The 14,337-nt window shown below is 43.7% G+C and overlaps 1 protein-coding gene across 4 annotated transcripts in view; it reads left to right on the plus strand.

Annotated features, from left to right (window-relative positions):
- Window positions 1-14,337, plus strand: part of LOC138209755 (rho GTPase-activating protein 23-like) — a 77,540-nt gene that overhangs the window by 59,857 nt on the left and 3,346 nt on the right. For all 4 annotated transcript variants that reach the window (XM_069168527.1, XM_069168526.1, XM_069168524.1 and 1 more), the window contains exons 8-23: window positions 397-558; window positions 1,665-1,773; window positions 2,049-2,088; window positions 2,178-2,315; window positions 8,155-8,463; window positions 8,545-8,606; window positions 8,886-8,992; window positions 9,205-9,317; window positions 10,305-10,457; window positions 10,553-10,631; window positions 10,821-10,894; window positions 10,991-11,080; window positions 11,169-11,294; window positions 11,394-11,438; window positions 11,560-11,653; window positions 14,228-14,259. In XM_069168527.1, the coding sequence (XP_069024628.1) occupies window positions 397-558; window positions 1,665-1,773; window positions 2,049-2,088; window positions 2,178-2,315; window positions 8,155-8,463; window positions 8,545-8,606; window positions 8,886-8,992; window positions 9,205-9,317; window positions 10,305-10,457; window positions 10,553-10,631; window positions 10,821-10,894; window positions 10,991-11,080; window positions 11,169-11,294; window positions 11,394-11,438; window positions 11,560-11,653; window positions 14,228-14,259 (1,733 nt within the window). The remainder of the gene's footprint in view (window positions 1-396; window positions 559-1,664; window positions 1,774-2,048; window positions 2,089-2,177; window positions 2,316-8,154; window positions 8,464-8,544; window positions 8,607-8,885; window positions 8,993-9,204; window positions 9,318-10,304; window positions 10,458-10,552; window positions 10,632-10,820; window positions 10,895-10,990; window positions 11,081-11,168; window positions 11,295-11,393; window positions 11,439-11,559; window positions 11,654-14,227; window positions 14,260-14,337) is intronic.

Consider the following 14,337-nt stretch of genomic DNA (forward strand, 5'->3'; position numbering starts at 1 on the left):
ATAGTACGTACTGTTTTAGGGTCGCTGCAGTACGTACTAGAAGTAAAAAGAAATGGCGTGCGATTCAGAACGCAGGGGAAATATTGTTCCGGCATACTAAATAGTATGATAGTATGAATGATAGAACAACAGACAGTTATATCTCCTGCTTTATTTCAGTCAGCACTTCAATGTGCCGTTACATACTTTTCTTTACTGTATTTGTCATTCAGGTGTCTCAGGTGTCTGATCTTCCTGCTAGAGGACTGTGGTTCTCCTCTTCAGATTATTTGTGCCTCCAGAACAGCTCTTCAACAATCAGAGTCCCACCTGAGGACGCTCGCAGTCTGTCTTGTCTTGTCTTGTTTAACCGTTCATCATCTCTCACCCCTTGTTTCTCACCTGTGACGATGACAGATGAACCCAGCGGTCCTACTGACCACCAGGCCTGCTATGTACCAGCCTGCTCTGTGGTGTCCACCTCTCAGGCCTCCACTATGGCCCCCCTCACTTCCACCCCTGTCTCCCCCACCCTCTCCTCCATCTCCCCTTTTGTCCGACTTCGTTCTCAAGACTGCAGTGAGTCTCGCTCACCCACTCTGAATACTGAAGGGCTTTATGAAGGCCTAGACTGACGTACATTGTGTCCTCCAGTGGGTCACAATGCTAAACACCACTGTAATGCCTTTATGTCGGCACACTGGTATATCTGTCCGGCCTTGTAGCCTCAGACTCATCTGAAAGGAGTACACTGACATTTGCAGCTAAAGAACTCAAAACGTGTAGATGTTGTTCCATCGTTTTATTTAAGTAGACACTTGGAGGAGGAGCTGAGAGTAATAAGAAATATGGAAATACATAAAAACATTTTTTACAACGTAAAGTTTCAATCTTCCAAGAGATGCAAATTCACCGGTGTGATGTCAGACCATTGGCTCCGCCTACCTTCTTCGGGCAGAACAACCACTGCTGGTTGATGGAAAACTGAAATCTGATTTTCTTTTCCCAGAATGTCACTCGTTCTGTTTGTAATACTTTAAATACCAGAGCTTCGACCGGTGGGCCACAGACTCAGTCACTTGTGTTACCTCATTCAGTGACACATAGTGACGTTTCATTTCATTTATTTATTTCAATGAAAATCTTTGAAATTATTTCTCAATGTTTCTGGCAAATTATATTTTTTTCAGTTTGATATTACCGATGGGCCTAAAAACTACAATACCTATGAGCCTCAGCTGCTTTTACTACACAGAAGAATCCAGTCAGTGATTCAAAACAGAGCTGGAATAACTAATAACTAGTAATTCTTTAGCTTTTACATTTTCAGTGCATACAGCAGAAACTCAAATTCTTTTAATTAAAGTTCCCCTCTGAAATGTTCCTTTGGTTGTCGTTAAGTTCTCTTGTTATGTGCTATAAAAATGTAATACAATTTTAGATGCTATAATGGTAAAATATTCTCTTCATCTTCTGTTTATAAAATAAGAGCCAAAGATCAAAAATGTCAAAGTATTCCTTTACATACAGTATGTTTAACCCATTAATTCATCTCATATTAATCCCTCACTGTTTGAATCATAAAAACACTTCTCCTCTGATTCATGTGTCTACATATTCTTTTACCCTCCGTGTCTTTCTCTTCATCCTCTCTTCACCTCTGACTTGACTTTTTGTCACTTCAGGCAGCATTAAAAGTCGTCGCTCCTCGTACCTGCTGGCCATCACCACGGAGAGATCCAAGTCCTGCGATGAAGGGCTCAACACCTTCAGGGAGGAAGGACGCGTCTTCTCGTAAGTCACGGGACGAAGGAGACGCTTTACTAAAATAGATCCATGTGGTCCCAGAAATATTACCAGTATCCCAAAACACATTTTATAGAGCCGTTATTGATAGAAACACATGAATCAAGTGTGAAATATACTATTTAAAGAAAAGAAATGAAAAGAAAAGGCTTCATATTATCGCTTTAAGGTAATAAATAAAGACTCATCAATAATAATAGAGTTATTGTCTATTATATTGAATTATTGTCTGTATGATAACCTTTGTGTTCTCTGTTTGACAGTAAACTACCAAAAAGGGTGAAGAGTTTCTTCACTGACGGGGTGAGTCGCTGTGACCAGCTCTAATTACCACAATCATACCTGAATCATTCTCCAGACCGAGTCTCTGAATGTCCATCTGTGTGTTCCAGTCTCTGGAGAGCCTGCGGGCGCAGGAGGAGGCCCGGTCCAAGCGCCACTCCACCTCCGAGCTGGGAACCATCACCTTCAGTGATGTTCGCAAAGAGGGCTGGCTGCACTACAAACAGATCCTCACCGAGAAGGGAAAGGTACCACACACTGATTCTACAGTGTCACACACACACACACACACACACACACACACACACACACACACACACACACTGATTCTACAGTCACACACACACACACACACACACACACTGATTCTACAGTCACACACACACACACACACACTGATTCTACAGTCACACACACACACACTGATTCTACAGTCACACACACACACACTGATTCTACAGTCACACACACACACACTGATTCTACAGTCACACACACACACACACTGATTCTACAGTCACACACACACACACACTGATTCTACAGTCACACACACACACACTGATTCTACAGTCACACACACACACACTGATTCTACAGTCACACACACACACTGATTCTACAGTCACACACACACACACTGATTCTACAGTCACACACACACACACACTGATTCTACAGTCACACACACACACACTGATTCTACAGTCACACACACACACACTGATTCTACAGTCACACACACACACACTGATTCTACAGTCACACACACACACACACTGATTCTACAGTCACACACACACACACTGATTCTACAGTCACACACACACACACACTGATTCTACAGTCACACACACACACACTGATTCTACAGTCACACACACACACACACACTGATTCTACAGTCACACACACACACACTGATTCTACAGTCACACACACACACACACACTGATTCTACAGTCACACACACACACTGATTCTACAGTCACACACACACACACTGATTCTACAGTCACACACACACACACACACACACACACACACACACACTGATTCTACAGTCACACACACACACACACTGATTCTACAGTCACACACACACTGATTCTACAGTCACACACACACACACACACACACACACTGATTCCACAGTCACACACACACACACACTGATTCTACAGTCACACACACACACTGATTCTACAGCCACACACACACACACACACACTGATTCTACAGTCACACACACACACACACACACACACACTGATTCTACAGTCACACACACACACACACTGATTCTACAGTGTCACACACACACACACACACACACACACACACACTGATTCTACAGTCACACACACACACACACACACACACTGATTCTACAGTCACACACACACACACTGATTCTACAGTCACATACACACACACTGATTCTACAGTCACACACACACACACACACACACACACACACACACACACACACACACACACACTGATTCTACAGTCACACACACACACTGATTATACAGTCACACACACACACTGATTATACAGTCACACACACACACACACACACACACACACACACACACACACACACACACACACTGATTCTACAGTCACACACACACACTGATTCTACAGTCACACACACACACTGATTCTACAGTCACACACACACACACACACACACACACACACTGATTCTACAGTCACACACACACACACTGATTCTACAGTCACACACACACACACACACACACTGATTCTACAGTCACACACACACACACACACACACACTGATTCTACAGTCACACACACACACTGATTCTACAGTCACACACACACACACTGATTCTACAGTCACACACACACACACACACACACACACACACACACACACACACACACACTGATTCTACAGTCACACACACACACTGATTATACAGTCACACACACACACACACACACACACACACACACACACACACACACACACACACACACACACACACTGATTCTACAGTCTCACACACACACACTGATTCTACAGTCACACACACACACTGATTCTACAGTCACACACACACACACACACACACTGATTCTACAGTCACACACACACACTGATTCTACAGTCACACACACACACACACACACTGATTCTACAGTCACACACACACACACTGATTCTACAGTCACACACACACACTGATTCTACAGTCACACACACACACACACACACACTGATTCTACAGTCACACACACACACTGATTATACAGTCACACACACACACACACACACACACACACACACACCTGATTCTACAGTCACACACACACACTGATTCTACAGTCACACACACACACACACACACACACTGATTCTACAGTCACACACACACACACTGATTCTACAGTCACACACACACACACACTGATTCTACAGTGTCTCACACACACACACACACACACACACACACACTGATTCTACAGTCACACACACACACTGATTATACAGTCACACACACACACACACACACACACACACACACACACACACACACACACACACACACACACACACACACTGATTCTACAGTCACACACACACACTGATTCTACAGTCACACACACACACTGATTCTACAGTCACACACACACACACACACACACACTGATTCTACAGTCACACACACACACACTGATTCTACAGTCACACACACACACACACTGATTCTACAGTGTCACACACACACACACACACACACACACACACACTGATTCTACAGTCACACACACACACTGATTATACAGTCACACACACACACACACACACACACACACACACACACACACACACACACACACACACACACACACTGATTCTACAGTCACACACACACACTGATTCTACAGTCACACACACACACTGATTCTACAGTCACACACACACACACACACACACACACACTGATTCTACAGTCACACACACACACACACACACACTGATTCTACAGTCACACACACACACTGATTATACAGTCACACACACACACACACACACACACACACACACACACACACACACACACACACACACACACACACACACACTGATTCTACAGTCACACACACACACTGATTCTACAGTCACACACACACACACACACACACACTGATTCTACAGTCACACACACACACACTGATTCTACAGTCACACACACACACACACTGATTCTACAGTGTCACACACACACACACACACACACACACACACACACACACACACACACACACACACACACACACACACACACTGATTCTACAGTCACACACACACACTGATTCTACAGTCACACACACACACACTGATTCTACAGTCACACACACACACACACACACACACACACACACACACACACACACACACACACTGATTCTACAGTCACACACACACACACTGATTATACAGTCACACACACACACACACACACACACACACACACACACACACACACACACACACACTGATTCTACAGTCACACACACACACTGATTATACAGTCACACACACACACACACTGATTCTACAGTCACACACACACACACACACACACACACACACACACACACACTGATTCTACAGTCACACACACACACTGATTCTACAGTCACACACACACACACTGATTCTACAGTCACACACACACACACACTGATTCTACAGTGTCACACACACACACACACACACACACACACTGATTCTACAGTCACACACACACACACTGATTATACAGTCACACACACACACACACACACACACACACTGATTCTACAGTCACACACACACACTGATTCTACAGTCACACACACACACACACACACACTGATTCTACAGTCACACACACACACTGATTCTACAGTCACACACACACACACACTGATTCTACAGTGTCTCACACACACACACACACACACACACACACACACACACACACACACACACACACACACACTGATTCTACAGTCACACACACACACACACACACACACTGATTCTACAGTCACACACACACACTGATTCTACAGTCACACACACACACACTGATTCTACAGTCACACACACACACACACACACACACACACACTGATTCTACAGTCACACACACACACTGATTATACAGTCACACACACACACACACACACACACACACACACACACACACACACACACACACACACACACTGATTCTACAGTCACACACACACACTGATTCTACAGTCACACACACACACTGATTCTACAGTCACACACACACACACACACACACACACACACTGATTCTACAGTCACACACACACACTGATTCTACAGTCACACACACACACACACACACTGATTCTACAGTCACACACACACACACTGATTCTACAGTCACACACACACACACTGATTCTACAGTCACACACACACACACACACACACACACTGATTCTACAGTCACACACACACACTGATTATACAGTCACACACACACACTGATTATACAGTCACACACACACACACACACACACACACACACACACACACACACACACACACACTGATTCTACAGTCACACACACACACTGATTCTACAGTCACACACACACACACACTGATTCTACAGTCACACACACACACACACTGATTCTACAGTGTCACACACACACACACACACACACACACACACTGATTCTACAGTCACACACACACACACACTGATTCTACAGTCACACACACACACTGACTCTACAGTCACACACACACACACTGATTCTACAGTCACACACACACACACACACACACACACACACACACACACACACACACACTGATTCTACAGTCACACACACACACTGATTATACAGTCACACACACACACACACACACACACACACACACACACACACACACACACACACACACACATACACACACACACACACACACTGATTCTACAGTCACACACACACACTGATTATACAGTCACACACACACACTGATTATACAGTCACACACACACACACACTGATTCTACAGTCACACACACACACACACACACACACACACACACACACACACACACACACACACACACACACACACACTGATTCTACAGTCACACACACACACACACACACACACACACACACACACACACACACACACACACACTGATTATACAGTCACACACACACACTGATTCTACAGTCACACACACACACACACTGATTCTACAGTCACACACACACACACACACACACACACACACACACACACACACACACACACTGATTCTACAGTCACACACACACACACACACACACACACACACACACACACACACACACACACACACACTGATTCTACAGTCACACACACACACACACACACTGATTCTACTGATTCTGGAAAGATTAGATTAAATAAACGGAGCGTTGCACAGCATATAACTGCTGTTTGCTCTGAGAGTCTGCATTATTATTACATATGTTCTGAGAATGGATTGGTCTCCACTCTGGAAGTCTGGGGTTGAAAACGTTTCTAGTTTTCCCACCGAACACAGCTGAAATCGATTTATCTTGTATTCCATGAATGTTTTAAATAATGAATCCATCGTGGGTTTTATCATAGAATGATGTTTCCTAATAATCTGATGAAATGAAAATATTTATATCTATATTTCGTGTAGTTCTTTAACATTGATGTTTTAATGTGGTTGCTTGTGAATTTATTCACTGTGTAAATGTAGAGGGTGTTAGGACCATGTTCGATGGTGATCCTGCACTTACTGAGAATTTGAATGGTTTGATAAATTCCTTGTATGCAAAAAGTTACTTGTCAGTAAATCAGTTTGTTTTTTTAAAGTATTTCAGAAACAGAGAATCACTTCCTGCTTGCTGCTTTGTCATGTGGACATTTCCAGGCTTTAACACACCTGTCATGGCCCGTTACAGAAGCCGAGTCATGATGTGACAGTTGGTGTTTCCATGTCAAGGTCACGTCCCCGTCTCTGTCCCTCCTCATCACAGAAAGTCGGTGGCGGTATGCGGCCGTGGAAACGCGCCTTCTCCGTGCTGCGCTCCCATTCGCTCTTCCTCTACAAGGACAAGCGGGAGGCGGTGCTTCACGGGGCGGGGGCGGGGCCCGGCCAGGACGAACATCCTCCAATCAGCATCCGCGGCTGCCTGATCGACATCGCGTACAGCGAGACCAAGCGTAAACACACCCTGAGGCTGACCACGCAGGACTTCTGCGAGTACCTGCTGCAGGCGGAGGACAGGGACGACATGCTGGCCTGGATCAGGGTCATCAGGGAGAACAGCAAGACCGACAACGAGGTTACATTCATATCTGTTCAGTCTTGAGCAGCTCACACAATCACACACACTGAGCTAATTAATGCTTTCTGTTGATTGCAGGAGATCGGTTTCTCAAAACAAGCTCTCATCAACAAGAAGCTCAACGACTACAGGAAACACAGGTCAGCATGGCGGATTGTATTTGTCAAAATGTCTGTCTCTTACTCTGTGTAATCAGAGTCACTGCAGCTCTGGGCTACAAGCCTGTCAGAAACAATAACTTAAAAAGAGGAACGAGGCAGTCATCTCTCACTGAGGTCATCATGAAGACATGAGGAAGATGAAGACCTGAAGGAGAACACGGAGAGCCTGGGCCTCATATTTACTGAAATCATTTCGAAGTCCATCTTTAAAGACGAACCTCTCATCTCATTGTATTTAAAGTTTGTGTCTTTGTGCAGTCTGACAGGGAACAAGCCAGACTCCTCTCCCAGAGCTCACCGCATGATGCCGCCCTTCCTCCTGGCGAAGACCGACAACACCTCAGTGAACCGGGCCTCCAGATCAGGTGGGTCCAAACACGGTTCTGGTCTGTGTTTACCAATATTCAAACAAAACAGCGATGGAAACACAGTCACTTTAATAACTTGCTATTTTAAACTACTTTTAAATGTAAATACTAATATTTAAATGGTTGTCCATGTGTGTGTGTGTGTGTGTGTGTGTGTGTGTGTGTGTGTGTGTGTGTGTGTGTGTGTGTGTGTGTGTGTGTGTGTTTAGATGACAACAAGGCACTGTGGGGCATCAACATCATGAAAAAGGCCAAGAAGACAGGCAGTCCAAAGGCTTTCGGTGTGCGACTGGAGGACTGTCAGCCTGCTGTCAACCACAAAGTAAACCAGAATGAACAACGTGATTCATGCTCAGCGTTTCACTTCTGTCTGTCTGCCGACTGTCTGATGAGACCGACCACATATCAGATAGTTACAGAGATCTGAATTGAACCTTTTTTTTTTACTTCAAAGTTGTTTGCTGTTCCTTTTATTTACAAAGCAGAAACATGTCATCCTTCTTTTCATGATTATTTTTGAGCCTTTTGTGAGTAACATGCAGAGTGAAGAAGCTTTGTGGCTCCATCTAGTGGTTGAAACTCTGCATGTAAAAACAAAGCTCTAACGGTTTGTTTTCATTTAATAGTCAACGATGCAAACGATATTTGGAGATTGCCAAAGTTGCATAAATAATTTCAAATCTAATGCAGTTGTTTTACTGACAAATATGACCTTAGAAATATCTATTTGTGCTCAGCTGGAGGAGAAGAAAGTCATTTTGGTCCAGTGTCGAGCATTTTTTGTTTTATTTAAATGTTACTGAAAACTACAGAAATATTTCATACTTGTGTAAAGATACTGAGGATGTGGCTGAGATAATGAGGGTGACGTATTCACACCTGCTGTAGGGGTTGTTTAACAAAGAGACTCTTATTTTAGGAACACAGCAGAGCTGAGGAGGAGGTGGATTGAACAGGAAGTTGTTTCTATGACAGAAACTGTGACAGAAACATGAAAGTCAGGATGAGTTAAGATCTCTGAGCTGTTCCATTAAACTTTCAGCCGAGTTGTTTGCTAATGCATCTTTACTCCTGTAAATCCTGTGTGTGAATATTCAGGTGATGTCACTTGTCTGAAGGACCTCTGTGGAAATAAGTATCATTTGATTCTGATAGAGTATATGATAACAGTAATAAAACAAAAGAAAGAAAACTATACGACCTGGTTTTGGTAGAATAATAATAGTTTCCTAATTGTGATTCTTCTCTTTTCTCTGTTTTCCCTCCTTTTCTTGCCTCATTGTCTTCCTCTCCCTCTCTGTCGTCCCAGTTCGTCCCTCTGATAGTGGAGATGTGCTGCGGTGTTGTCGAGGCGACGGGTCTGGAGTACACCGGGATCTACAGGGTGCCCGGGAACAACGCCATGGTGTCCAACCTGCAGGAGCATCTCAACAAAGGCATGGACATCAACACTGCTGAGGAGGTGTGTTTTGTATTGTCTGTGTGTTACTATCATCACAGGCATCATTCAATTAGAGAAGGTTATTTTTCTAAAGCCGGCCCGTTGTTTCTCCACAGAGATGGCAGGACCTGAATGTCATCAGCAGCCTGCTCAAATCTTTCTTCCGAAAACTGCCAGAGCCTCTGTTCACTGATGGTGAGACTACACATGTGCATGTGTATTGTATCATATAAAAACTGCTGCCAGCGGATTCTTCCCAAAATAAATAGAAAAAAATATTTTATGAGCATTTTTATTGAAGAATCAGCTTGATAGCTGAAGCCACTTGATATTGTTTACATATAGAAACTAGCATTTTAATTTTCAAACCTTCTCTGCCTGCAGATAAATACAATGACTTCATTGATGCCAACCGGATAGAAGACACAGAAGACAGACTGAAGACCATGAAGAAACTGGTGTGTGGTTTATTTCTGCCAGAGACTCTTTTCTTCCTAAAATCTAATTCACTTTTTGACATCTCTATTTTTTTTTCATTCTTGCTTCTTTTTCAGCTCCATGACCTCCCAGATCACTATTACCACACCCTCAAGTTCCTGGTGGGCCACCTGAAGAAGGTGGCAGATCACTCCGAGAAGAATAAGGTAGTCTTACCTTAAACTTTAAGTTTTTGTTTGAGAGAAAAACAGAATAAGTTGCAGACAACAACGAGATTTTGATGTTATTTCCCAGATGGAGCCGAGAAACCTGGCTCTGGTGTTCGGTCCCACGCTGGTGAGGACGTCGGAGGACAACATGACCGACATGGTCACTCACATGCCGGACCGCTACAAAATAGTGGAGACACTTCTCCTGCATGTAAGAACCACCACCTCCTGAAGAGCAAGAAATAATGCAGCGTTTTATGTAGCCGGTCGTGCGGTCTGTGCTCACACCACGCTGTGTTTCCTTCAACAGTGCGACTGGTTCTTCAGCGACGGAGAGCTGGATAAAGATGACAAGGTGAGTTTTCAGTGCAGAAAACAGACAACACCAGGACTACTGGAACAGTGTGTACTCTTCTCTTACTGTGTGTGTGTGTGTGTGTGTGTGTGTGTGTGTGTGTGTGTGTGTGTGTGTGTAGGCCCCAGAGGATAAGCGGGACATGCAGCCTGTGCCCAACATTGACCATCTGCTGTCCAACATCGGCCGGCCAGGCATGCCAGGAGAGGCGTCAGGTGAGGAGGGGAGGGGGAGGAGTGCTCAACCAATATGTATTATGACATGAAATAAATTTATAACGAGCTCAGAAAAGAAGTCTGACATTTTCAAAGTGTTTTTGAAGACGTGAAGAGGAGTTAGAGACTGTACTAAAGTTATGAATCGGGCAAAGCCTTTGTTTTGGTGTAATATGTACAACCCCGTTTCCAAAGTAGTTGGGACGCTGCGTTAAATTAAAATAAAACAGAATGCAATGATTTTCAAATCACATAAACCCATATTTAATTGCAAATAGACCAAAGAACTTTGAAACTCTAAATTACAATTCGTTAGATTACCACTTAGTTATTGCCACATGCTGATCTTGAAGCCTTCGGGCTACCAGATGATCTGAAGCTCCAAAGCAGTTGCCCATTTCACCCAGCAGGTAATACATAGATAGATAGATAGATAGATAGATAAAACTTTTATTTATCCCACAGTGGGCAAATTTAGTCGTCAGAGCAGCATAGAAACACAGTTAGGAAAAAAAGAAAAAGAAAAAAAGGTGCACACAAAAAGAAAAAATTACAATATACACAAAAAATAAATAAATACAGCTTGGGATGAAAGAAAGTGTCAGGTGCTATGAAAGGAAATACAGTGCAACGTTACTTTAGGCTGGTGTTGAATAATCCAACCTTGAGTTGTAGAGATTGACAGTGTACACAAATGGCTGCCAAAACTGATATATCATTCCCCGCGAAAGTTATTACACCTGCTGTATGAAGTCTTGGGGAAGCATGTGTGGAATTTAACATGACATACTGTGGAAAGGTTGTGTTGGTTTGTTTAGAGAAAACTGTTAGCTTTGAAACATACATGCAGTCAGGTGAGTCGGGGTCCACGTAAACTCAATTTCACACAACGGGTCATCTGACCATTTCTGAAGGCTAAATGTTTGTAGCTGTAACGAATGACCACATAACGGGGCAGCAGGGGCCTTTCTGTTTGGGGTTTGCATGTTCTCTCCGGGTACTCCTACTTCCTCTGACCATCCAAAAACATGCATGGCCGGTTAATTGGTGGTTTGAAATTGCCCATAGGTGTGAATGCGAGCATGCTGTCCTTATGTGTTGGCCCTGTGATGGACTAGCGACCTGTCCAGGGTGAACCCCGCCTTCGCCCAAAAGTCAGCTGGGATAGGCTCCAGCCCCGCCCCCCGTGACCCTGTTCAGAATTTAGCGGTTATAGATAATGGACGAACGGACACACTGGAGTCTGTCTCCATAGAGACGGGCAAGAAGCACTAATTGTTCAAATAGTGTAAAACAGCACATCTTTCCTTGAAGGTTATGGAAGAGCTGGAGAGAGTTGAAACTCCGCCCACTTTCTCACCCCCCCTCACCCAGACAGTCATTGTGTTGAGTGGGTGCGATTGTGGGATTGTTGGACCCTTATGTCAGTCCTTCACAGGGGGATTCAGTCCACGTCTGACAGTCTGACAGCTCTTCATTCAAACGCATGAATCCCAAAAAATGTAAATCTACAAAAAGGTATAAACCTTCTGACCTGGGTCTCACTGGAAGTCATTTCTCTTCTTGTGCAGGTTAGGTTGTAATTTAATATGACCTGACTGCAGGTGTCATCTCGCCAGTTCATAGTAAACTCACTCACACAGAACCTTCGTGATGACTAATGCTGATGAGAAACTTCTAATTCTCAGTCTAACCTCCACGTCTGAGCTCCTAATGCTTCCGGTCTGTGGGCTTGTTGTCATGTGAGACTCGGCGTTTTTCCTTTCCAGTAGACCTCTGCACTGTTTCTCCAGCTGTGATGTTTCTGCCTGTAGATACTAATGATTTTTCCCACTTGTTCTCAATCTCTCTTTCCTGGACCTTTCTGCACTCCTTCTCTCTAGCTGAGACAGTGGATCAACCTCTTCGGTAGGACCAGGTCTTCCTCCTTGTGTGTTTGTGTTAGGTGTTGTTGATTTTTGTTGGATTCATTCACCCATTCATGTTCTTTCCATCGGGGTTGTTTCTCCCACCAGTGTATCATCACTCCTCTGTCTTGCTGAAGGCAAGCTCTTGCCATTTTTTTGCCACCTAAATTAAAAGCAGAGAAACTTGCAGTTGTTTGCCTGATCTTAAAGATGAATCCTGTGATAATGGCTCGAGTTCTCCTTAAAGGTTTCAATACTGGTAGATTATGCAGTGAATAGACAGATTTCACAACACTCCTAACTAGGGTTGTCACGATACCAACGTTTTGGTAGTCGGTACCAATACAATCTAAAATCCACAATTCTCGATACCAATTTCGAAATAAAGCAATAAATTAAAGCAAGAGGTGCAAGAAATTCATGAATAAAACAATATTTTGTACCTTTGAGGAGCGGTCCAGACTTACACAAGTTGGACCGGTTGCCCAACCAGTTTTTTTCCATTCCATCGGTACCTTTAGTGCCATTGAAAACAGTTCCATCCTGCTCGTGTATTTTGGTACCGACTGTAGTATTGGTTGTCGTGACATCCCCACTCCTAACATTACCACTACCCTTCGTCCAATGATCTCATGGTTCTAACTCTTGTCTAATTCCTTTCTATTAGATTCCACCACCAGCGATTCTCTTAAGTCAAAGGTCAGCACAAAACTTCCTTCTTCTACTTTAATCCTTGGCGTACACGAATAGATGACCATTACCTGACTGAGATTTTGA

Source organism: Embiotoca jacksoni, unplaced genomic scaffold (assembly GCF_022577435.1).
Source record: "Embiotoca jacksoni isolate LCO1_2020_lvr unplaced genomic scaffold, fEmbJac1.0.p SCAF_40, whole genome shotgun sequence".
NCBI classification, from domain to species: domain Eukaryota; kingdom Metazoa; phylum Chordata; class Actinopteri; family Embiotocidae; genus Embiotoca; species Embiotoca jacksoni.